Here is a 25,189-nt window from a genome sequence, read left to right as displayed (position 1 = left end):
TACTCGTCTGTACTCTTAACCTTGTTAGGCTATTTGAATGTTAACATTTGAATACTATCCAATACGTTCTCTGGTGTTTTCCAAGGTTTAAATATTCCCTAGAGACTGAAGTTCTTTGTAAACACTACTAAGTTTAATAATCCTATTTGTTTAACAGATTTTTTTTTCAGATTTCTGTAATAACAGGAAAAGTATGAAGAATATTTGACATATTTTAAGAGTAAGTTATGATTTAGGGAATTTGTGAGAATTCTAATTTCTTGCTCCAAAATGCTAAAGGCACACAGAAGTGTGTTGCGAGTTTGTAAGCACTCACATAAACCACGCAGAAACGGGCACCCTCCAGCCTGGGGCGAACCCACGACCTCAGAGGGGTCTCCAGGGCCCTTCACTGTGCAGCCTGGGCGAGAGCCTGAGTCTCTGGGTGCCTGGGGCCGCCCACCTGTCCCTCCACTCCACTGATCTCCGAGACTGAGCCCCCCGCCCTGGCCTCAATTGCGGTTTGTTCCCAGGGCAGTCGAAGGCCGCAGGAGGGGCAGGAAAGAGTGGGAGCTATAGTTAACAAGGGTGTCCCTGGCAGGTCAGACCGTAAAGAACTGGCCAGCAGTTTTTAAGGTCAGCCATTAACACTCAGGGTTTAACAGGCTACAGTAACTTTGGAAATAGAGTTCAGTTAGGCCCATGGCCTTCACCTGCCTGTAGCTTTTTCCTATCCCCCGCTTTTTCTCTCTCCAAACTACCCGACTTACAGAAGTTTATGTAAGGTGGCAATCTGTAGTGTTTATGAGGTTGTCCCCTCAGCATCTAGGGGGCTGAACACCAGCAGGGATTCTCCCAGGCAGGTGAAGCGGTGGGTGGGGGGTGCGGGAAGGGGACTGAAGCAAAGGAGCCCGACGGGGCGGGGCCAGGAGCACACTTCAGATTCCTGCAATCGTGTGCTTAGTGAAGCTTTACAACGCCTGTACCAAAGCATCCTCACGGGGTCACATTCGAGGTTCAGGCCCCAGCTTTTATCTCCGTGGCTCTCAGCTGATGTTTCCTGCCCCCATGGGCAGGGTCCTCAGAGCAGAAAAAAGGTTCTCTGTCCTGGCGGTAAAGGTAAGAACACTGCTAAGAGAATGTGGTGGCAGGTGCCGGAGCAGCAGGGTGATTGGAGAGGGGATAGGGTCCCACCATTCCCCCGTCACCTTCCTGATACTTCACTAAAGCAATGATAGGTCGTTTTTCAGAGGGAGCCTTTAAAATGTAAATCAGACACATTAATTATAATTTTAATATAACAAATGTTATTAAAAGCAGCAATTCAAAACCATAAATCTTTCTGAAGGTGCACAGGGTTATAAGGTCAGTTGGCAGTAATGCAGCTATCGCCAGGTAGGAATGAAAGGCTGGGGCGTGGAGTCAGGGTGGCCTTTTGCCAGGCCTCACGCTGACCTCCCAGTGGGGAAGACCCTGTCTCCCTCCTCCCCCTCTTCCGGGCCAGAGCTTCTGGAGCTTGGGGAGAGGCGGCACAGGGGCACCAACAGGCCGTGTTCGTCCCGCACCTTCTCAGAAGCCTGGGAGCAGAGCCGGGAGGTTGCTGTGCTCTGGGGCCAGGCAGGAAGCCAGGGACTGGTTCTCAGTCCCACCCCATGGCTGAGCGGGGGCTGGCTTCTCAGCTTCCTTTCCACCCGGCCCCCGTCAGGGAGCATCAGTAGCACCAGCAGTGGGGCTGAGACGGGGGCAAGCTGGGCCCAACCAGCCATCCCTGCCTGGACCAGGCTGGGAAGCAGAGGAAGTGGGGGCTGCACCGCAGGTGAAGGCCCGCTTGAAAGGCACTGCTGGGGCCAGGATCTGAAGCAAGGGGCATCTGAGCGCTCTCAGCGACCCCCACCCCAAAGCCCACAGATGGGGGGTGGCCTAATAATGGAAAGACCAGCTCCAGGCTTGCAGCTGCCCCCTTCGCCTTGCTGCTGGCAGCCTCCAAAACCCAGCCAAGCCGGAGGCCGCGGCAGCAGTTGGCAAGGCTGGCCCCCATCTGGCACACCCCTCGCCCCAGTCAAGGCACTTCTTTCCAATCAAGTGAGTTTCTAATGCCTCCGGAAGCAGCAAAAATGAGGGGTCTCCTTCCCCTCCCATTTTTGATCTCCCTCCAGATGGGTCTGAGTTTTAACGTCGGTTCTAAGAACTCTACTCCCACTGACAAAAGGCTTCCCTTTTTTTGAGGGGATGTAATGACTCAGGCCCTTAAAAAAAAAAAAGTCCCAACCTGCCCCCAAAAGTGATTGTCAGTTTCAGAGCTGGGCAGGGGGTACGGAAGAAGGTGTGAGTCCCCCTGCTTCCCTCTCGGGCCCAGGCTGGTTCACCGGCCCGAGCTGGACGTTCACATTTCGTTGCAGCACGTGGCGCCCATAAGAGGGCCCAGGAAAAGCCAAGGGCAGGAGCCAGGCTGGCACCCAAAGGGATGTGTGGCTGTGTGTGGTGTGTGTACACCTGGAGGCTGGGACCATGTGTGTGCCTGGAGGTGAGAGCGCACACACAGATGGAAGCGCGTGCGTGCGTGCGCGTGCGTGTGTGTGCGTGCGCGTGCGTGTGCGTGCACGTGCCCTCGGGCTGTGTGGCGTAGGAGGCAGAGGAGACAGTCCGAGATGTAGCAAGCAGGACACGGCTACCTCTCCTCATGCCTTCCGCCTGCAAGGCCAGGCCCCGCTCCACGGCAACAGAAAGGGAACGTGACCCGAGAAGGGAAAACGGGGTTCTCGGAAGCCGACACCGCAGCCTGCACCCCCTGCCTTCTGAAGCAGAGACCCAGCCTCCTCCTCCTCCTTGGATCCTGAGAGTCGCAGGGTCTCTGCCCTGCAGGCTTCCCAGAGGCGTTCTCCCACCCTCACCACCTCCTCCCTGGGACAGGAGGAGGGGTAGGAACGTGAGAGAGGAGCTCCACAAGGCCTCTTCTTACCCACCTTCACCCCGTCTTTCTCAAAGACTTCCGTCCTCCTCGTGTGGTCCCCGGGATAGGTCAGGTGTGAAGGATGTCCAGGGGAGGGCTGGGTGTGCAAATGCACACACCCAAAAGGGGAAAGGGAGGGGGACACACTGGGGAGCCAGGAGGGATGCTAACTTGGAGGGACAGGTGAACAGCTGGAGGGAGCATGTGGAGACAGCCGGCGGGACCGCAGAGACACGGGCGAAGGGGCGGTGAGCCTGAGGGCCCAGAGCAGACGGGGCAGCAGAGGCACAGGCGGGCAGGCAGAGCTCAGCCGGGCCCTCAACTCTGTCTTGTCCCTCCCTCCTGCAGCCTGGGGAGGACCGGGGAGCCTGTGGCTTCCACCACCTCTCCTTTGGTTTCCAGGGCTCCGGGCCTCCTTGGGGGGCTGGTCAGTAAGGGGTTGTCCCTTCCCACTCCACCAGGTACTGCACCTTGCCCTCTGGTGTGACCCTCCGAGCCAGCACCTGGTACTTCTCCCCACAAGCTAGCCGCCCCGCCGCGCCAAAATAGTTGGTGATGGACGACTTGAGGTGGGACAAGGACGAGTCGTCCTCACTGATGCTCTCAAACGTGTGGCTGTCGACGCCCTCGTCTGGCCGCTCGGGGCCTGAGGCCCCCTCTGCGCTGCTGTCCGAGGCGCAGCGTCCGCCCGGCTCGGCTGCCCGGCGCTTGGCCCGCAGTGGCACGTACGCTTTGGCTGCCAGCTTCCTCTTGCGGCTGCCCACCGTCCGTCTGCGTGGGGAGGGGGCGAGGCGGGGAGGATGGAAATGAGATGGGATCACCCCCACCAGTCCCTGTCCCTGAGCTCCACCGGCCCCAGGCCCCAGGTAGCTCACTGAATCCTCATGGCAGCCCTGAGGAGACCCCAGAGGGGGAAAGTGCCAGCCGGGAGTGGCAGAGCCGGGACCCAACCCTAGCTGCGTCCATCTCCAGAGCCTCGCTCTTTTATACTGAGCTCAGCGCTGCCTGAGTCCAAGAAACAAACGTGTCTCCACTCCCCCCACCCCCACAGGGCAGAGGGGAGAGAAACTAAAGAAGAGTACACATTCACAGACACTTAGAGACCCAGATCCAAAGCACCAGTAAGAACCTAAGAAGCGAGAAGGACATGAAACCACAGAGGCGGCAGCAGAGAATGACACCCAGAGGTGTTTGGAGACGACGGACTTCGACGGGCATGATGCTTTTAATTCCCCTCTTGCAAGGGCCACGAGTGCCCTGAACACCGTTAAAGGAGCCTCGGTTGAGAGCAGGTCCGTGCGCTTTGCAGCACCCCCCTGCCCTTTGCTGTGAGGACCTGCTGTGGTGAAGCACGTGGTACCCTTCGCGAGGCTCCTGGGGACTCCTGTCCCCTCTCCCAGTCCTCACACTTTGCAGGAGAACATTTCCCCTCTCTGTCAGGCTCTGCTCCTTAAAGAAAGACCCCCAGCAGGCAGACACAGTTCAGACAGCCAAGAACCACGGCCAGGGACCTCACAGGCAGAGGCACAGATGTCACAGAATCCTGGCACATGACGGTCAGAGCCCGAGAACGGCAGAACCCGGATCTGAGACTGCCCAGCAAGAGGTGCCACACACACGGCAGCAGGTGAAGAGGAGTGGGAAAAAGCATCGGGTCTCAGACCCCGACGCCCACACGGACAGAAGGCCAGGTCCCGACACAGGAGCGCGGGGTGAGCCCCTCGTCACAGGTGGGGTAGGGGCGCCGGGGCACTCACCTGGAGTCGTAGGAGAGGCTGGTGGAAGCAGAGCCAGAGGTGCTGGCGGCATCGGTGGAGTCCACGTCCGAGAAGAAGGTCTGGCCTGAGCTGGCGCTGAGGAGGAGGAGGGGTGAGCCTACGGCCAGCCCTCAGCGCCCCAGGGCTTTCCTGGGCATCTCTGGCCCCTCTGCCCGGCACCCTTCCTCTCGGCCGAGCCCCTTCCCCCCGAGCTGCCCGCCACCACAGCGGCAGGTGGGCCTCCTCCCCCATCCACTGCCTGCCCACCAAGCCTTCAAAGCCCCGGAGGCCACAGAGGGCTTCCCTGACCACCTCCCCGGTCGGCAACACAGCACTGTGACAACGAGAGACGATAAAGAGGGTTCTGAGTCTCCTAACAGCCAAGCAGCAGCCACAGAGGAGGCTCAGGGAGGTTAGAGAACTTTGCCAAAGTCACATAGCTGGCAGCTGGCAAGTAGGGGCTGGGGCCCAGGCCTCATTGACCGAAGTCCTTGCCCCCTCCTTCGTGCCTACAGGAGAGCCCGAGATAACCTTCAATAGTCAGGAGAATAAAACTGCTGGATGCGGCCCCACCCATAGGGGCACCGAGGACGAGGTGCCGTGGGGCAGAGGGAGCATCCGCCAGGGCCCGGGGAGGGTCAGGGGCGGCTCCGCAGAGGACCGTGAATGTGGGGTGACCACAGCAAGTCTGGTGCCAGGTGTGAAGCAGTGGGGAGAGGGGGCAGGAGGTGTAGGGAGGGCTGGGCTCTGGGGGCTATCCCCGGGAGCCCCACAGGCCTCCGGGGGTGGGGGCGAGGTGTCAGGCTGAAAGCCCTGATGCAGAAAGACCCTTCCGGCAGCCTTCTGCAGTGCAGAGCCTTTAACTCAGCGACCCCAGGAGAGTGTCTCCATCCTCCAAGGCTCTGTGTTTCGCCCCCTGCAGGGCTGGGGGAACAGGGGGCATCTGTCTCCCTGCTCAGTTCTATTCCCGTCTCCAGAGCAGCCCTCTCTGCCGGGCCCCTCACTGTTACCTTTTTAAACTCTGGATCTCGTCCAGTGTGAAGTCAAATATGCTGGCCAGGTGGTGATTGGTGCTCCAGGCGGAGGTGAAGTCGCTCTGTGGACACAGGGGGCGGGGTCAGCCGGGAGCAGCACGCCCCGCCCCCAGCACACTTCTCCCCGCGGCCACGCCTGTCACTTCCTCTCTCTTCCGGTCCTGCCCGGGGAGGCGGGGCACGCCGGTGCCAGTCCTGACTGTCTCTAGGTGACTGCCCGACCGGCCCATCTGTGGGCTTCGGTTCCCTCCACTCAGAGGTGGGTAAGGACCCCTACCGAGCTTGACTCCCAGAGGTGTCAGCATGGCAGAAGGCAATGAGGATTCTGAAAGTCACTCAGGCGTGTCCGACTCTCTGTGACCCCACGGACTACACGTTCCATGGAATTCTCCAGGCCAGAATACTGGTGTGGGTAGCCTTTCCCTTCTCCAGGGGATCTTTCCCAGCCCAGGGATCAAACCCAGGTCTCCCACATGGCAGGCGGATTCTTTACCAGCTGAGCCACCAGGGAAGCCCGAGGATCGTGAAAGCGCCTTATAAACGGCCTGGGGAGATGTGAGGCACTGCTCATATTACTGCCCACAGCGAGGGCCCCAGCGTGGATGCAAGAGAGCTCCAGAGCCCTGGTTCCGGGCCGGGCTCTGCCACCGCCTGGGGTGTGACCTCAGCAGAGTCACTGCTCTCTGGGGCCTCAGTTTCCCCACCTGGACAGCGGGGCAAGGCTGCGACCCACCCTGGCCCAGCCCCGCTCTGGGTTCTCAGGAGAACTTGGGGAGACAAAGGAGGAGCACCTCCTTGTGTAACCAGCTGTCAGAGGAACCGGTTTTCTCCTTTCAGGGACGTGGGTGAGTCCCTGGGTCTGGGAGACCCGGTTTTCTGTGCCAGGATCCCTAGTGGGTGTGGCCCCTACGTGTGAAAGTGGAGAGTGAGAAAACGAGCAACTAACACTGGGGATAGCGTCTTCCAGCAAAAACTTTGATCTTTTTCTTCTATAAACTCGCCTTTTCTGCTGCTGGAATTCATGAGGCAACAAACTGTGGAGACAGAAAAAGGAGAGGGTAGCCCGGTCAGAGCCCGAAGGCCCAGGGGATGGGTGGGGTCAGCGTGGGGACAGGCTGTCCTTCCGGGGGAGCCCTGGGGAACTGGGGGCTGCAGGCGTGGGAGGTGGAGGTGGGTATGGTGGCACCGCTCCTCACCCAGGCGTCCAGGAGCTCTGCCCGCCACCCCCCAATGCCCGGGAAGCAGGGCTGGTCTCAGCCAGGAGCGCTGCTGCTGCTAAGTCACTGCAGTCGTGTCCGACTCTTGGTGACTTCATGGACCGCAGCCCGCCAGGCTCCCCTATCCATGAGGATTCTCTAGGCAAGAATACTGGAGTAGGTTGCCATGCCCTCCTCCAGGGGATCTTTCCCGATCCGGGAATCAAACCCTCATCTCTTCTGTCCCCGTGTTGGCAGGCAGGTTCTTTCCCACCAGCACCACCTGGGAAGAAGCCAGGAGCGCTAGGGACCCCTCCCCCACTCTCACTGCCCCTCGCCTCGCTGGCTTGGCCCTAAGCCAGCAAGACTGGGTCCCGGCTTCCCCTCCGAGCAAGGCCAGCGAGAGGCTGTGGTGGAGGCAGTGGGGCCTGGGTCAGGCCCCGGCCTAGCCACGGACTGGCCCACGAGGGCGCCTCCGGCTGGGACTAACTGGCCGGAGTCCTGCCCTCGCTCCCTCGGATGTCACCGCACAGCCCGTCGGAGGGGGCTGGCACTGGAGCGGGGCGCAGAGAGCCCAAGGCCGGCCGCGGCTCCGCCCTGGGGTCCCGGGCACTGACCTGGGCTTGCTCTTCCCTCTCCTCCGCAGCTCGGAGGCGGCGCCGTGCTCGGGGGGCGCTAGGCCCTTGTCGGGCAGCAGCTTCCCGGGCGGGTTGGGTGGGACACGGATGCGCAGGCGGAAGATGCACTTCTTCTTCTTGATTTCCTTGCCGCAGAGGAACCTGGGGGTGGGCAGGGAGAGGAGAAAGCTCTGGAGCCTGTCCGTCCATCCTCCTGGGGAGGAGAGCCAAGTGTTAAAAACCTCCCTCTCTGCCTTCCCGGACCCAGCGCTAAAATCCAGAGCGGCCCGTGGAGACACTGAGTCCGCAAGGCCTGCGGGATCGGGGGCTCAGGTGGCTCCTCCCTGTCCTTCCTCATCTCGGGCGTCGCGCTCCTCTCCCCTTCTCTGCCTCAACCAGCCCCCGAGAGCTCGGCCTGCAGGACAGCCTCACCCCGCCCCCAGGGGACCCTTATGGTGGCAACACAGGGTTCCACAGCAGGCAGTGCCCTCACCCTTCTGTGACGGGCTGAGCTGCGTGGGGGCCTCAGAGGGGCCTCGCTGCAGTTTACCCCCAGGAGATTGCCCATGGAGAAGGCAAGAGGCCCCTTGTGCTCAGGCGTAGGTAGGGCTGTGTCCAGGCCCCAGAGTCGAAGAAGATGGAAGACAGAGTGGATAACCCTCTCTAGAGAGGCCTGGGGAGGTCTCACAGCAGTCAGGGACCGTGTCTTATTCGCTGTGGCCTCAGCACCTACACAGGGCTGACACAGTTCAACAGACAGTCGCTGATGGAGCAAATGGACGAAAGGGACTGAAGAGGGTCTGGGGTGAGGAGTGCGAGAAAAGCACTGGGGAGGGAAGCAAAGGGTTCAGAGTGGGTGGCACTCAGGAAATCACGCACAGGGCCCATGGCGGAAGGTGTGGGCAGGATCTGATCATACCGGGCCCAGACTGCCGAGCTCAGGAGCTTGGGCACTCCCTGTGGTGGGGACATGTGTGTCCCAAGAGGAACTCAATAGTCCAGGTGGGAAGACACAGGCTGGGGACAGTTAGGAGGCTGCAGCCCACCCGAGACGATGAACCAAGGCCTCAGGGCCTGGCCCAGAACCCCAGATGGCTAGAGCAGGGGGGCAGCCCCCTATGGAGCTGAACCCAGCAGCAAAAAGGGTCAGGCTGCTGGAGTGCTCAGGGGAGGCATCCCAAAGAAGATGAGTACTCCCTGGACCTTGAAGGATGGGTGATGCAGTCACAGAGAAGCAGGGGGAGACCCAGATGGGAGCACAGCTGGTACGAGGGTAATGCGGCAGGAGGACACTTTACATACAGCCCATCAGTTCCCACCCCCCACCCCCACCCCCACGCAGCACTCCGTCCTTCCCTGTACGCACCGGCTCTTGTAACTATTCAGTGCATTGAGGAGATGTGGGCCTCGGTCCGTCACAGGGGTGCTGGTGAGCTACGGGGGAGCAGGACAGTCAGACCCGGCACCTGGCCTCCGAGAAGTCCTCAGTCCCCGTCCCCTCCCTTCCCCTCAAGCCCTGGATGCTCTGACTCCTCCAGGTGAGGACCACTGACTTGTTCCATGATCTCAGACAAGTCTTTTCACCTCTCTGACCTCACACCCCCATCTGTAAACGAGGAGAATAACTCCTGTCGTAAATGTACCAAGAGCTTTAAAAAATGTCCCTGCCCTTGACCCAATAATGGTGCTTCATGGATCCTATCGTACGGACACGACACACCAACAAAGTTTTATATACAAAAAAGTTCACTGCAGCATGTTCCTAACGATGGGCAAATATGAAAAATGTGGGAAAAAAACTATGTGCCCAGCAGGACGGAGACAAGTAAATAAACTATAGAGGGAACCAATGCAGCCGTGGGAAATGTTGACAAAAACTCCCGTGATATGGAAAAGTATTTATGATATAATGCACGCTGAAAAACGTGACTTAAATTTGTATATGAGTCTGTTTTATATACAGGCTTCTTTATGTCTTAGATTCTACGCATAAGCGGCGTGTTTGTCTTTCTCTGCCTGACTTCGCTTAGTACGATATTCTCTGGATCCATGCATGCTGCACTGCACACGGGAATATTTCCATTCTTGACATTTGCACATCTTCTTACACCAACCATCCGCTGGTGGGCACTCGGGTTGTCCCTCTGCCTTGGCCATTGTGAACAGCGCTGCTATGATCACTGGGGCACATGTATCTTTTAAATTTAGCGTTTTCATGTTTTCTGAATATATGCCCAGGACTGGGATTGCTGGATCATATGGTGGCTCTGTTTTTAGTTTTTAAAGGAACTTCCACACTGGTTTTCATAGTGGCTGCACCAATTTACCTTCCCACAAACTTATGGTTGGGCTTCCCAGGTGGCACTATTGATAAAGAAACCTCCTGCCAACGCAGGAGGCATAAGAGTTCGATCCCTGGTTGGGAATATCCCTTGGAGGAGGGCATGGCAGCCCACTCCAGTCTCCTTGCCTGGAGAACCCCCTGCCATGAAGAATCCCTTCTTCATGGACAGAGAAGTCTGGTGGGCTACAGTCCATAGGGTTGCAAAGAGTCAGACACAACTGCAGGACTTAGCATGCATGCACACAAACTCACGGTTACCAAAGAGGAAAGGATGGGGGAGGGATAAATTAGGGACATTGGATTAACAGATACATATTACTATATATAAAACAGATAAGCAATAAGGATTTACTGTGCAGCACAAGGAACTATATTCAATACCTTGTAACAACCTAAAATGGAAAATAATCCGGAAATACATACATAAATTATAACAATCACTTTGCTGTCTATACCTGAAACTAATACAATGTTTTAAATCAACTCTACTTCAATAAAAAACTGCAAATACCGTATAACCTCATGTAAAAAGAAAAACAGATGCAGAAGAAAGAACTAAACGATGTGTGCCTGTGCGCATTACTAATAGATGTCTCTGAGCGGCGTGATGCAGGCATATGGTTTTAAGTATACGTTCTTATATTTTTTGGTACTTTGAGAATTTTCTACCAGGCACATGTAGGACTTTTTTATGTATATAGATCAGAAAAAAAACTTGTTAAAAAAATATCAGCTCTACCTATCTTTTAGGGCTTGACATTAATAATATGTATGTCATTAATAAATTATCAAACACTGTAAATGAAGATGTTATTACACGAGGAACTTCTGCCAAGAATAAAGATTACTTTAAAAATCCCCGTTTCATGAAAGGATTTGGGCAGTCAGTGAAGACGCCTCCCTCTGGATATGGTGGAGGGGGTCTGAGGGTGTCACGGAAGGCGGCATGGCCCTGCCAGGGAAGTGGTTGGGGAGGCCCTGGCTCAGCTCCAAAGCTGTGCGGTCACCAGCAAGCGGCTCTCCACCTCTGAAATCCTGTAAGTCTCTGGTCTGTTACTGCACTTGGTGACTCCCAGCTCGCGGGACCCCTGGTGAATACCCCTGAGAATTCAGAGTACTCAGAGTACTCTGAATATGCTGCTATTCAGAGTACGGCCAGCAGGGGGCAGGCCCACTTCACTTTCCATCCTAGCCAGGTAATTTGGAGTGGGTCACTGCAGAGAGGCCTTCTCCAGCCAGACTTGACCCCCAGCTCCCTACAGATGAGTCGGTGAGGCCCTAAGCCACCTACTACCAAAGCCTGGGTCAGGAAGCCCCTTGCAGGGCCCAGGCTCAGAAGCCTGGACTCAGGAATACAGCAGTTCAAAGACTGGACCTTGGTACCCGCTCAGCAGCCCTCACAGACAGGCAGTGTTCTCGAAAAGCTGTGCTCAGAGACCCAGACTCTGGTTCTGCACTGTGTGACCCTGGGCACAGCCTTCACCCCTCTGGACTCAGGGCACCCCACTGTGGAGAGGATTCCCGCCATCCTCATCATGGCCCACGGCTGTGCATACCTTCCCAAGCTGCAGGAGCTCCCAGTGATGGTTAACGAAGGCCAGAATCTCCTCAAAGTCGAAGTACTTCTTCTTGCTCTGCACGCCCAGGTTGTAGAGGGCCAGGTGAACCACATCGACCCTGGGCAAGGGTGCACGGAGGTGGGGCCGGCGTGAGGCGGCAGCCTGAGCAGCCAGGGTCGCAACGCCCTGGACCCAGGCTGAAGGGCGGGGGCAAGGCTGGGACCTGGGGGCTGGAGGCAGAACTGTTCCCGGAGGGACGCAGAGGGGAGACACTGAGAGGGGCCAGGAGGGGCCTGGGCCAAGCCCCACCCTCTCACCATCGCAGGGGCAGCCTCTCAATGTACTCTGGGCCCTGGTTGCACACGGAGCAGAAGAACAGGTAGAACCTGTGGGGGTGAAAAGGGGCCCAGTGGTAGGAGGGGCTCTGCCATCCCACCCTAGTCCTGCACCCTCGCCCCCGACCTACTGTTCACAGTCAGCACTGTCTTCATCTCCTCCTCCGAGGGGACAAAGATGGGACAGAACAGGGACCAAGAACTGTTCCCCCACCCCTTCCAACCGCTACCTCAAACCCTTTCCCAAACAGCATTGCCCTGGACTGTGGCTGAGCTCAGAGGGAGCCACACACGGCTGGGCTGCAGGGGCCACCTCTTCCCCTCTGCCTGAGAGAGAGACAGAGACAGACACACACACGTGCACACGTGAACGCACGCACACCTACTTTAGTCGCAAACCTCATGAGGCACCAACCAAGACACGCACAGTATCTGGTTTGACACACATACACCTTCCACTAGCTTAGCCCCCTTGTTAGAGGCCAGATCCAGTCATCCATCCCCGCTGTGGCTCCTCCAACAATCCTGGGCAGGGGTGGGGCAGGCCTGTGTCTCTCCCGCTTCCCAGACCCTTGAAGAGACTGGGGCTTGGGAAAGGCAGGGCTTTGTCTAAGGTCCCCCGCAAGTCAGTGGAGACTGGGATGTGGTTCAGCTGGTCCCTCTACGGGGAAGACCTCCCAACCCTGAGCAGCCTCCGTAGACAGGAGGCTACGCTGTCCCAGAGCCCAGGGTTCTGAGGTCTGGCAGGCAATCTGAAGGAGTTGCTGTAGCCTCTGCCCCCATCCCCCGCCACAACCCCGAGGCTGAGTCGGACCAGACAAGCACCTACCGGTCACCGAACATCATGGGCTCATTGAGACACTGGGTGCAGGCCTCGTGGAACCACTGCCTGCAGCGGTAACACTGCAGCATCCGCAGGTACCATCTGGAGAGCCAGAGGAGCCAGGGTCAGCCAGGCCCGCACTCCCAGCCAGGAATCGGCCTCAGCAACCTTCCCCAACACAAACTTGCCCTCCAGCGGGGGAAAGGGAAGAGAACTCACAGTTACCAAGCCCTGGGCTGTGCCAGGGGAGGCCCGAGCAGCAGGACATAACATGGTATCATTTGCTCTACCCAGTTGGTCAAACACGGGCCTCTGTTCCCATTTTACAGATAGCTTGTTCAAGGTTGCTCAGGAGGCAAGGGGTGGAGAGTGACTCAGATCCTAGCCTCCTGACTCCAGAGCCCATGCTCTTTGTCACCCACTGGAGCCCTCTTCTCGGGTCTGTGCCCCACACGTTGCTTCCCAAGCACCACTGATGGGCAAAGGTTTGCCCAGGGCATTTCATGGGAAAATAAAGGCTCCTGTGAGCCCCTCACCTGAGGCTGTATCCATCCTGTTAAAACCATTCAACAACTACTCACTGAATAAGAATGAAAACCAAAAAAGGTATTTTCTTAACTAACACACTTGACAGGTGTGGTCCATGGACCACCTGCGTCAGAATCACCTGGAGTCTAGGTTAAAATGCAGAAGATTCCTGGACCTGTTCCAGGTCTACTCAGTCTTGGGGCAGCCCCAGGGAGATGCATATTTGACAATCGCCCGAGCAACTCTGCCCTGTAAGCATTGAGAACCACCACCTCAGTGCTGCAAAGGTCTCTATAAGTATGTCTCCACCTGTAATCCCAAAGGCCACAACACCCACAGAAGGTGATGGGCCAAGGTTATTAATCTCACTTGAGAGATGAAGCACTTCATGTGATTTGCCCAAATCACCCAGCTAGGTCGTAAGCACGGCCTTCAGACCCCCAGGGCTTGTCAGCAGAACTGGGGGCTGAGACTCAGGGCTTCAGGGCGCCCTGTGGGCTGTTCCCTGCAAGCAGAGGTTCCATCTCTCACTCCTGTGGTTCTTCCCACAAGGTTGGTGCAGTCAACCCAAGGGAACCGGCTCAATCGCCCACAGCTACACGCAGGCCCAGGCCACAAGAAGAATCAAAGAAAGGCTCCTGTTCTATAGTCAGGGTGAGAACACCCTCCAAAGTTCCTCACACATGCCCAGCCCGGCTTGCACACCTCCAGGGAAAAGGACCTTCATCTCTCACCAGCAACCTGTTTCACTGCTTCTGATGATGGAAAGGTTTATCCAAACGTCCATGCACCAACAGGAAGAGCTCACATTTATTAAGTGCTTGCCAAGTGCCAGGCACTGTGTGAGCCTTTACATGAATGATCTAAATCACGCTCTACTCACAACCCCCAAGCCACGGGACAGCTATCATGAGAACGGAGCTCAGGGACAGCATAGCTGTAAGGGGCTGGGAGAACGTGGACACTCGGGACCAGGCTGTTAACCGCTGTTCGACACTTCCTTCTCTTCCATGGAGCCCCAAGAAAACCTCCACCCCCAGCGCCCCCCCTCCCCCTAGTGCTAGCCTCTGGCTCTCCAGAGCCTGTGGGAGGCTGCGGGCTCCTCTCTGGGGGTCCGGCTACCCCAGCCAGCCTCGCCCCTGCCTCCCTGGAGCCCCGCCCACCAGGGAGACCACGCCCATCGGGGAGGCCCCGCCCCGCCGCGCCCCGCCCCGCCGCCTTACTCTCCAGGACCGCCGCAGTAGCAGTAGCACTGCTGCTGGTTGGTGCGGTGGGGGGAGTCCCACTCGAGCTCCTCGGGCTGGTAGGACAGCACCATCTTCACGGCCTGCAGCGTCCTGGCGATGGCGCCCTTCTTCAGCGCGCCGCCTTTCTGCGGGGAGATGAGGGCCCGAGTCACCCCCCGGGGGTCCCGGTTGGGCCACACGTGGATCCCCATCAAAGCTATCAAGGTTGATGCCGGACCAGGTGGGACAAGCGTTTCCAATGTAGTCAGAAACGCACGGAGCCTTTTCTCATCGATCTCAGATCCAGCCTCTCTCTATCCCCAGGGATCTGCATTTTCAGTAGTATTAACAGGAATAAGCACAATAAAAGTCACAAGAGCCAATATGTATCGACAGTGGGCACTTACATGGGTTTTTCTGTTATTAGCAAAGCGCTATTTGTTGGGGGCCTCCTACACCTGACACCAAACCTGCATCCATTTAGCAGCGGACGAAACAGGCTCAGGGAGGCTAAGGAACCGGGCCAAGGGCATACAGCCGGTAAGTGGCAGCCGCTGTCGGCCTCCAAAGCCAGGCGCTAGGACCAGGAGTCAGGCCTGAGTCCAGAGAGTCTCTGGGCTTCCAGACTGGACGGGGGCGGGGAGAGGGGGCAAGGTGGGAAGAATGGAGGGCTCACCCGCACAGCCAGCGCGAAGATGCAGCGTCGGCAGAACCAAGGTGTGAGCAGGGGCCGGTCGGCACTGCCCGCTATGGGGATGTGGCACTGCTGGTGGTAACCTAGGAGCGGGGCAAAGGAGGGCGGTGAGTGCCCACGAGGGAGCAGCGGCCCCAGGCTGGGGAGGGCGGCAGCGAGTGCTGGGAGCCGTGTGCCTGCCAGCTGCCAGGGTACTTACTGGCTGGCACAGCAGCCAAGCTGGGGTCCAAGCAGGCCACCCAAAGCTGGCATGGGCCCCGTGCGGGAAGCACACAGGGTCTGACTTCAGCCTCTGTGCTCCATCTCTGCTACCCATCCTCTCCACCTGCAAAGCGCCTAACTTCTCTCACTTTCCAGAAGCCCAGCTCTCCCCCAGGATCACCTCCCTGGGCCCCCATTCCCAGAGACTGGCCGCCTTGTCACTCTGCCCCGCCAAGAGAGAGAGGAAGCCGGCTGAGGCCCCGAGGATCGGACGTGGAGTGAGTCCTGAGCCAGCGGGGGCCGGGGACCCCCAGGTCTGGTCACACTTACCCAGGCCGCACTTCCCACAGATGAGGATCTCGTTCAGGGGCCCTGATGTCTTCCCCAGGCAGATGTTGCACTTGGGCTCCTCCCCTGGAACACCAGCTGAAAGAAAGGCGCCCTGTGTGGTCAGCTTGGGTTCATGGGAATGACCCACGGTCTTAAAACCAGGCGCCGCGCCTCTGGGTCTGAGTGTTGGGCTCCAGAGGCCGACTCACTGAGCCTCTCCAACCATGCTGAGCTGCCTGTGACCAGCACCCCATTCTAAGATGGGGAAAACTGAGGCTCAGAGCGGTTAAGTCCCTTGCTCAGCTAGAAAGCAGAAGGGGGATTCAAATCCACCACTGTTTGACATCAACTTGTTTGATTTTTGTTTTGTTTTGGCCACACCTCAAGGCATGCAGGATCTTAGTTCCGCAGCCAGGGATTGAACCCACACCCCCTGCATTGAAAGCCCAGAGTGTTAACCACTGGACCACTAAAGTGAAGTCGCTCAGTCGTGTACGACTGTTTGCGACCCCATGGACTGTAGCCTATCAGGCTCCTCCATCCATGGGATTTTCCAGGCAAGAGTGCTGGAGTGGATTGCCATTTCCTTCTCCAGGGGATCTTCCTAACTCAGGAATCGAACCCGGGTTTCCTGCATTGCAGGCAGACGCTTTACTGTCTGAGGCACCAGGGGATGCTCCTAACTAGACCACTAGGGAAGTCCCAAATAATTTTTCTTTTTTTTAGTATTTATTTATTTGGATATGCAGGGTCTTAGTTGCAGCATGTAGGATCTTTTAATACTCATTGTGGCAAAGGTTCTCTTTTAGTTGAGGCATGTCAGATCTAGTTCCCCAACCAGGGATTGAACCTGGGCCCCCTGCATTGGGAGCACAGAGTCTTAGCCACCGGACTGCCAGGGAAGTTCCCCCAAATCATTTGTCCTTTTGACAATACCCTTCTGCCTCTCCTGCTTAATTTAACTTGATTTGTTAAAGTTTTTATGTTAAATAACTTTTAAACATTTTTTATTATTGCATAATAATAGTTATAATGAAACTCCATGTTCTTATCAACAGTCACGAATTCACAGCCAGTCTTGTTTTGACTATATTCCCACCCACTACCCCTCCTGTTTTGTTGTGAATCAAGCCCCAAATACCCAATCATTTTCCATAAATATTTCAGTAGGCATCTCTGAAAGATTATACTCTCCTAAAGAAAAAAAAAAAACTAGTACCTTTATGGAACCCAAATATTAAAAATAATTTCTTAGTATAATCAACAAATTCAGCGTTCACATTTCAAATTGTCTCAATGGTCCATAACAATTTTCAGTTTGTTCAATTGCTGTTGAAGAATAAACATGTGTTTGTGTGTGAAGGCTTTGAATGAATAAAGTATGTTTTCATGTGTGTTTCAGTCTCATTTCCCTCAGCAGATGGAAAGTTCCGTAAGGACACAAAAGGTATCTGTTCATCTGTGTCCCCAGGACCTCACGTGGGTGTGGCACATCACATGTGTTCAAGACGTGTTTGTTGAATAAATGGTCTCTTGCCTCTTATTCCTGAATATGATCCCAGGAAAATATAGCAGTTACTTAAAAAATGAAAAGTTTGAATCTCAGGAATTCATGTAAACTCGCATTCATATGATTAGAAAAGGAAATAACAGGTTGGCTTATTACAGTAATTGTGTTACTCTCCATTCCTTTACTACTTATTAGATACTAAATGACCTTTTGCCAGTTGACAGCAGTTATATTTCTTAAGAGCACCAAGAGCACCGTGGTCTCAGCAAGTCTCCACTGGCTTAATGAAGCCGTGGGTCGGCACCTACAGCAAGCTCAGCCTTGTGCTCTCACCGGGTGGACGCAGAGGGCCTGACCTCCGTGAGCAGCAGTGATCTGGGGTCCACGCAGCTCCTCCGCTGAGCACTGCCGCACCTTCTTGGTGCCCGGCACACTCACAGTTTGCTAAGGTGAACTGTCTTTCCTCATCAGCTGGCTCCTTCTGCTTTCGATAAGCAGGCAGCCCAGGAGAGGAGCCCCTCATTGCTTTGGATCTTGAAACAGTACATTTAGGGTGAGAAGGGCCTGGAGAAGCATCAGTCTGCATTAGCCACAACATCTTGGAGAAAAAGGCACCCTGGAAACTCTTCTAACTGGCTGGGTCCTGTGGTCTTTGCTTGGCAAGCTCCTGAAATCATCTCTCAAGGTAACAGATTCTTCAGAAACTGACTCCCTGTAACTCCACACCACTGGTGGTGCTGTAGTTGCTAAGTCGTGTCCGACTCTGAGACCCCATGGGCTGCAGCCTGCCAGGCTCCTCTGTCCATGGGATTTCCCAGGCAAGAATACTGGAGCAGGTTGCCGTTCCCTTCTCCAGGGGATCGTCCTGACCTAGGGATCAAACTCATATGGCCTGTGTCTCCTGCATTGCAGATGGATTCCTTACTGCTGAGCCATCGGGGAAGCCTGGTCCAAGGCGGGCTCCAAACCCTGTCTCTTCCTCACATACCACCATGTCAGTCCTCCTGTTAGAGCATAAATGGTAAAAAGGTCTGTTCTCACACGGTAACTCATTGGGAGTGGCTGCCTGGTGCTCCGTGTTGAAAATGAGTGCTCTGATTGATCAGTGACGTCTGTCATGCACACGGCAGGGGAGAACGGTGGCAAGAATGCCCCCAGTTCGTCATCTCTGTAAGACAGTGTCAGCCGTCTGAGGGCAGGGATGATACCCAACCCAGCTCCCTTTCAGCCCTGGAAACGGGCCCAGCTCCATCCCGCTACGTCATCATCACGCTGCCTGCTCCAGGCTTGGTGGGTCTCTCCCCCATGGAGAGAGCTGCCTCCTCGTTTTTTAACATGCTGATAGAGGACACTGTGCTTACACCGAAAGGTTTCAATTCCGATTGCCTGGGCCCCTTCTGTTCCTAGCCCCAGAGGGACCCAGAGCTTTGGGCAGCCGGGAAATACACACAGGCCTGGGACACAACCCTGCTCCCACCCCTCCTCAAGCTGCCTTCTCCATCTGCCTGCCTCCCTCGTGAGGGATGAATGCTCAAGAGGATGACAGGTGTCATAAATGAGTTCTCGTGTAAACGTACAACTGGTAATCTCCAAGGACACGGCCAGATGCCGGAAGTTACGAGACAGAAGGAGAGCAGGAAGAAAATGGAGGCAGAAGAGGAGAGTGGGGCAGGGGTGAGGAGTCACAGCAATACTCACCATGCTGTATGTCCTTCCATAAGACCCAGTATTTGGAATTATCTTCAAAAGTTACGAGGCAGCTCTGCTTAGAACTGCTGACCTGGAGCAGAGAAAGGGAGGAGCAGGGTAAGACGGTAGCTGGGGAAAAGCCACTTGAACATGGTCTTCCTCTCCCATCTCTGCCCCCACAGGGCAGAGAGATCAGACTCCCTCCTTGTGCTCCAAGAATCCGCCTGCAATGCAGGAGACCTGGGTTCGATCCCTGGGTTGGGAAAAGCCCCTGAAGGAGGGCATGGCAACCCACTCCAGTATTCTGGCCTAGAGAATTCCACGGACTGGAATAGTCCATGGGGTCACAAAGAGTCACTCTGTGCTCCAAAAAGTAGAGCCAGGCCAGAAGGAGAACGGCGGTCCTGAAGGCTGTGCACGCCCACTCCCTGGAATTGGGCAGCGAGGGGCTAGGTGACGGCAACTTGGTGGGAATACCGAGGCCAGATGATCTCTCCAACCTGATTTTGTTTTGTTTTGTAGGCTCACAGAGCACTTGTCTAAAGATGTCCTTAGGTGCCCTAAGGATGGCACCTGCTTTTGCAGGCTCCACCTCCTTCCACTTTCAGCTTTGGAGCAGGAGGGCACAGCAGGAATCTGCCAGCAGTCTCCCATCCTCCACCCCTGGTCTGAGGCTGGCACCAGGAATGAGCAGAGAGATGCTGAGCCTGGGGAACTGGGGCCAGGGAGGAAGGGTTTACCCTCTTGATCTTTCCAAGATAATACAGTCCATCTGTCCACCGGCACAGCACATACTGGCCCTCCGTCAGCTTGGACATCAGGTCTTTGAAGTTGTTCTTGGCTTTTGCCAGGGCCCCCTTGTTAGGGAGGTGGCTGGTGGCACCATAGGAGTCCCGAGTCCCTGGGTCCAGAGCTCGATTCTCCATCAGCTTCCACTGACACTGGAAGAGAAAGGAACAGGGTTTTTACTCCTTACTTCAGGAGAGAGGGGAGAGAGGAAAGCAGCTACCATTTATGTAACCTGTGCTGTGCCAGATGCTTTTATCATCTCACTGGATTCTCGTGACAACCTGTGAGGTTGTCACTGTTATTCCCATTTTACAGGTCAGGAAACTGAAGTCTGGCAAGGGGAAGCGGCTCTGGGTTCAGAGGCAGAGCCATGGTCCTTAACCAGGTGAGCCGATTCGCTACTCTGCACTTGCTCCACCCCTACCACGCAACCTTGTACAGAGAACGGCTCTTTCAGCCAACCACAGAGCAAAATCCCCCTGCCCAGGTGTGTATGAGGCAGATCTGAACCATACCCCGTGGCTTTGGAGCCAGAGGTTTTATCCCTAAAGCAAACACACCCTGTGTTTTCTGAGTGGAGGGCCTTCTCCAGGACAGCAGTGGGGGGTTTTCAGACCCCTGCTCCCTCCCCTGAGAGCTGGCTGGAGAAAACTCACCTAGAAAGGAAAACTCCTGGTGGCTTATGAACTGGTATAGACTTGGCCATCTGGGTCTTCTGTAATCTCCTTTTCTGTTCTCAGTTATGGGATGATTTAATGGAAACCAATTCTGGGACATTTAAACTCACTTATGCTTTTACTCAGATGCAAATTGGCTCCAAGCAGTGAAGTCATCGCCATGCCAACCTCTCTACATCTGTCTCTCACCGTCCTATGAAACCCACTGCTCCTGCTGCTTTCCCACTTCTGCTAGCGGTTCTGCTCTGGTCCCCAGAACACCCCAGCATCTTTGACTTCTCCAACCGACGAGTTGCCTGCCACAAGCAGCCAACTTCAAGCACAGTGATTTTTGGCTTCCTCTTGTCCATCTCCCTGGCCTGGTCTGAGTTCAGGCCTCATCTTGCCTGGGACATTCATTCAATAACTGTTTCATGCTCACTCAGCTGCTGGGCATCTGGGATGCAGAATGGTACCACCTAGGCACAGCCCTAAACAGGCCACTCCCTGTCTTCCTGCCTCCCCACCAGACTCCTCACCAGGGCCAACAATTCCCATCTTCTTCTCCCAGAAACCTTCTGTGGTTCCCCAAAGCCTTCAGTGGCATTCAAAGTCCCCTACCCCAAGGCCCCCTCCTCCTCAATCTGGGCTCACCTGGCTCCAGGCGGCTCCACACTCTCCACTAAGCACAGCCCCCTCTGCTCCCTGCACCCACTATTCCAGTCCCCTCCTTCTCTGCCCAGGCGCTGGGCACCTGGTGTTATGATTACCTGTAGATTACAGGGAGACAGTCGTGTGTTTTTCCGTGTGAGTGCGTGTGTGCTCCTGTGAGACGGTGTTTGATGTCTACAGCTTTGTGGCAGTGAGTATAGGAAACAGAGCACATGTGTGTGCATGTCAAGGGCCCCGGGGCACGCAGGGCATTGCTGGGGTCTTCGCTCTCCAGATGGTGGCGCGGCCGCATCCTCTTCCCTCCACCCGCCCCCCCACCCCCCAATTCCTCCCTCCTCTCCAGGGCACAGCGCACAGGCGCTGGGCAGGGTGTGCGGTCCAAATCTCTGCCTTCTCCCTGCCACCTGGCTGCCGAGCGCTGCAAGGTCCTGCCCCGCCGGGCCTGGCCCGGGCCCGCGGCAGGTTCACAAACTGACACTTCCTCCCCCGCCGCGCCGTTGGGAGCAGGCCCAGTCGCCGCACCCCCCTCCCTGACCGGGCGGGGGCCCTCGGGTGGCGGGCCCCCCCTCCACCCGCGCCTCCATCCTCCCGGAGCGGGCCCCCGCGGGCTGTGATTGGCTGATTCAAACCCATCTGCAAAGAAATGCCTGTTTGCGGGTTCTCGTCGGCGTCCAGTTCAAATCCGCGGCACCCGGAGCGCGGGGCCGGGCGGGGGCAGGAAGCGAGGATGATTCATGCGCCGGGGCCTCTCCCAGGGCGGCCGTTGGCTTTTTAAAAAGGGTGTTCGGGAGGGGAAAACGCTTGCAGAAGGACCCCCCTTCGGGTTCAAGCGCTCTGATCTTCAATCGCTCCGACGCCAGGCCTCCCCCCATCCCCATCCTGCTGCAGCCTGACTTCGGACGTGAGCAAAATCCCAAACGGCCCCGTCGGTCTCCAGGCCCGTCCCCCCACCGAACAGGAAAAGTAAAGATTTGGGGCACGGGAAGAGCGACCTGTCACACACGCCCCCCCCCCAAAGGCTCGGGAACCCGGGCGGGGCTCCCGCCGCCCCACAGACACCGTTCACCCCTCTCCACCACCCCGCGCCCCCCCAGGCGTGCATCTCCCCAGGACTCCAAACCCCCCTCCCGGCCCCGAGGCGTTTGACCCGCCAAAGTCCAGGGAAACTTCCAAAAGAGGGATGACTGCAGGGAGAGGCGAGAGTGGCGAGGAGTCCCCGGCCGGGGCCGGCCGCCTGCAGCGCTGAACTTACCGCGAGGCTGCGTGTCCGCCGGTCCCACTTGGAGTCTGGCCACCAGGCGCATCGGCGGCGGAGGCGGCTGCGCTCGGCCCGCGGCTGCCCGGCCGAGTGTCCGCCCGTGGGGCCGGGGTCGGGGTCTCGGCGGGGGCGGGGCGGGGCGGGGGGCGCCGGGGGGAGGAGGGGGGCCGGAGGAGGAGGAGGGAGGGGCCCGGGCGCTCAGGAAGGGGCCCCCCGGGCGCGGGGCGCCATCTTTTTCGCGTTTTCCCGCGAATTATTGACGTCCCGCTTATGTAATTAGCGGGGGCCGCGCCGGCCTCGCCATTGGAGCCCGCGGTCGCGGGGCCCCGCCGCACCGCCCGCCCGCCGGCTCGCCCGCTCCCGCCCCCGGGCCGCCCCCGCGCCGCGCCCCGGCCCCCGCCCCCGCCCCCGCGGGCGCGCATCCTCCGCCACCGCGCGCCCGGCGCAGACACGCGGCGCGGGCGCACACGGACGCGGGGCCCCGGCACGGCCCCTCGGCGGAGGCGCGCGCGCGGCGCCCGGGGCCGGCACACACTTGTTGAGGAAACCCAGCTCTGCGCGCCGGGCGCAGACGTCAGCCGGCGGGGACACACAGCGGGGAGGTGCGGAGGCGCAGGGACGCGCTGCCGGGACAGACCTGGAACAACCCAAACGGGATTAGCACAACAGAAACACACAGACGTCCGGCGCTTGCAGCGGAGACGGCCTGCGTAGAGACACAGCGCACGGCACAAACGCAAGCTGACCACACACGATCTACACGACACAGCACACATTAGAGAGTCTCGACACAGATACGCAAGAGTGTACACAGCGTAGACACACAGCAAAACAGACATATAAAGCGGACAGGCACAGAGTCACAGCACAGTAACACACACCAGCAACAGATTGCACACAAACGCGAAGCGGAGAAACACAACACAAAGATACAACTGGAACCCCCCCCCCACACACACACACACACAACATTTAAATAAGTGGCACACGGCGAAAGAGCATACAGAGTCATAGGAATAGCGGGTTGAGGCTGGGGGCATGGCTCCAGTCATTATCGGCCCTGGCCCTGGGGAGGATGGGCAGAAATGTCCGCATCCGGACTCACTCTCTGGGGAGGACCTCGGGGTACGGTCTCTCTGGCTGGCCGGGTCTACCCCTTGTTATGCATAAGGCACTCACGTCATAGGCCAGCTCCACGGGGTGTGGGACCCTGAGCAAAGCATTTCAACTCAAACTTCAGTCTCCTCATCTAGAGTTGTTGGGAAGGTTGGGGTTAATGTATACAAACCCCTCAGCAGCCAGTGGGTGTGCAATAAGTGATGATTGTAACTTTGTCAAGAAATCATGTACTCACTGAGTGCCCCCCCTCCTCCCGCAGGAGTGAGACTAGAACTGGGGGCAGCGGGACTCACGATCTCAAGGGGGAGTCAGGGGTTGGCCCAGGCAGCAACAGCACGGATGTGAACAGGAGGGGCATGCTGCGTGGAGCTGGCCGTGGAATCGGAGGAGTCCTGGCTTCAAGTCCAGCTCTGTCTCTGAGCCAAAGGGAGATGCTGGGTGAACTAGTGCCCTGGTAAACCACCTTCCCTATCTGTTCAAAGAGGGTAAATGACTACCCTGTCCCACAGGACCACTGCAGAGATGAGGCCAAAACAGCACAATAAAAAGCTGTGCTTTTGTAAATGAAAAAGTAGTGGGCAAAATGCAAAGTTGTTTAAACATGACAAAAGGAGAAATAATAAATGCCACTAGAAAGGTATATTTTCACCTGTGATTCAGAGGCAAATCCAGCTTTGAGTTAAGAAGAGAGGGGAAGGATTGCGGAAAAGGTGGCATTCAGATGGAATGTGGAGATAGGAGGGAGGCATTCCAGGCTGGGGGCGTGGTGTGTGCTGGAGGCCTGGGACTGAGCGAGTTGGGTGTCCTTCAGGTTGGAGTTCAGGGCAAGCCTGGAGGAGGAGGAGCTGAGTGTCCTGGGCTGAGTTTGGTTTTCAGCCCACAGGCGAATCAGGGCCACTGAGCAAGGCCCTGTGGCATATTCTAGAGTTGTGCATATTCTAGAGAGAGCCACAGGGAGTTTAGAACAGAGAAGGACCATGAACAGTCTGCTTTGGGAGGATCTGGCAGAAGTAGGTTGAAAGTATGGACAAACGAAAGAAACACAAATAATCACTTTTAAAAAATGGGTTAAGGGTATCAACAGGCAATTCACAGAAGAGGAAACCTAGGTGGCCAAAAATACGAAAAGATGTTCAGCTTCACTGGTCATGGGAGAGATGCAAATGCTAAGAGCTGGGAGACACCATTTCGCATTCACCAAACTGGCAAGCAGTCAGCAGTCTCTCAGTGGGGGCAAAGGGATGAAGGGAGTAAGGATGTGGCACCCTGGGAACCCTGTACCATCTTGATGGAGAAGCAAAAGGATACAGCTTCTCTGGAGAAGAAGTTTGGCAAATTCTATTAAAGTTGAAGATGCTCTTATCTACCGTTCAGTGACTTCCCTCCCCTCACTCAGCGTGTAGTTGTAAAAACTGAGGAATTGATGAATTGTCCATCAACAGATAGATAGACTGTGACCTATTTGTGCAATGGAATAATCTACGGGAGGGAAAAGAAACTCAGGCTATTGCCTCAACATAGGTACAGTCTAGAAAAGTGGTAGAGTAGTGTGATACAAAAAGGTTTTTTTTAATTGAAAACTATGCTGCATATGTATTTTTAGGGATATAGTCAGATAGTAAACGTTAAAACATGCATAGGAAATCAAAGATACTAAATTTAGAACAGCAGTTACCCCTGGGTAGGGAGGGATGGGAATGAGATCAGAGAGAGGAACACAGAGGATTTAATCTGTACTGTTCTATTTTTCAGAAAAAAAAAAAATCTGAAGCATGTATGGCAAGGTGTCAAGACTTGGCAAAGTTGGGTGGCTTGTCTGTAGTTCTTTGCATTGATCCTTCTTCTCAGGTCTAAAACTTTTTTCCTCTATTTTCTGTATGTTGGAAATACTTGGTAATTTTAAAGATGGGATGTGCAGAGAGA

General features: G+C 56.4%; 1 protein-coding gene across 2 annotated transcripts; it reads right to left on the bottom strand.

Annotated features, from left to right (window-relative positions):
- Positions 1 to 2,601: 2,601 nt before the first annotated feature.
- PHF19 (PHD finger protein 19) lies at positions 2,602 to 22,298 on the bottom strand. Of its 2 annotated transcripts, none has more exons than XM_070374993.1 (15): positions 22,142 to 22,298; positions 19,513 to 19,713; positions 18,782 to 18,863; positions 15,574 to 15,669; positions 15,025 to 15,125; positions 14,346 to 14,494; positions 12,601 to 12,696; positions 11,754 to 11,822; positions 11,434 to 11,554; positions 8,900 to 8,967; positions 7,534 to 7,695; positions 6,667 to 6,754; positions 5,697 to 5,782; positions 4,687 to 4,782; positions 2,602 to 3,700 (listed from the first exon to the last, which is right to left on the bottom strand). In XM_070374993.1, the coding sequence occupies exons 2-15, from the start codon at positions 19,696 to 19,698 to the stop codon at positions 3,358 to 3,360; spliced, it is 1,743 nt and encodes a 580-aa protein (XP_070231094.1). In that variant the 5' UTR covers positions 19,699 to 19,713; positions 22,142 to 22,298; the 3' UTR covers positions 2,602 to 3,357. The 2 variants fall into 2 exon arrangements, with proteins under 2 accessions (XP_070231094.1, XP_070231095.1); XM_070374994.1 differs by lacking the exon at positions 22,142 to 22,298 and adding an exon at positions 20,218 to 20,828.
- Between the last annotated feature and the right edge of the window lie 2,891 nt (positions 22,299 to 25,189).

Source organism: Bos mutus, chromosome 8 (assembly GCF_027580195.1).
Source record: "Bos mutus isolate GX-2022 chromosome 8, NWIPB_WYAK_1.1, whole genome shotgun sequence".
NCBI classification, from domain to species: Eukaryota; Metazoa; Chordata; class Mammalia; order Artiodactyla; family Bovidae; genus Bos; species Bos mutus.
Note: the sequence above shows the minus strand (reverse complement) of the source record. Positions and strands in the feature narration are given on the sequence as shown.

Coding starts and splice junctions, on each gene's coding strand:
- PHF19 (XM_070374993.1), bottom strand. CDS start 19,698: ATGGAGAATCGAGCTCTGGACCCAGGGACTCGGGACTCCTATGGTGCC. Junction 11,823..12,600: donor CCCATGATGTTCGGTGACCG/GTAGGTGCTTGT, acceptor TCACCCCCACAG/GTTCTACCTGTTCTTCTGCT. Junction 11,555..11,753: donor GAGAGGCTGCCCCTGCGATG/GTGAGAGGGTGG, acceptor ACCCTTGCCCAG/GGTCGATGTGGTTCACCTGG.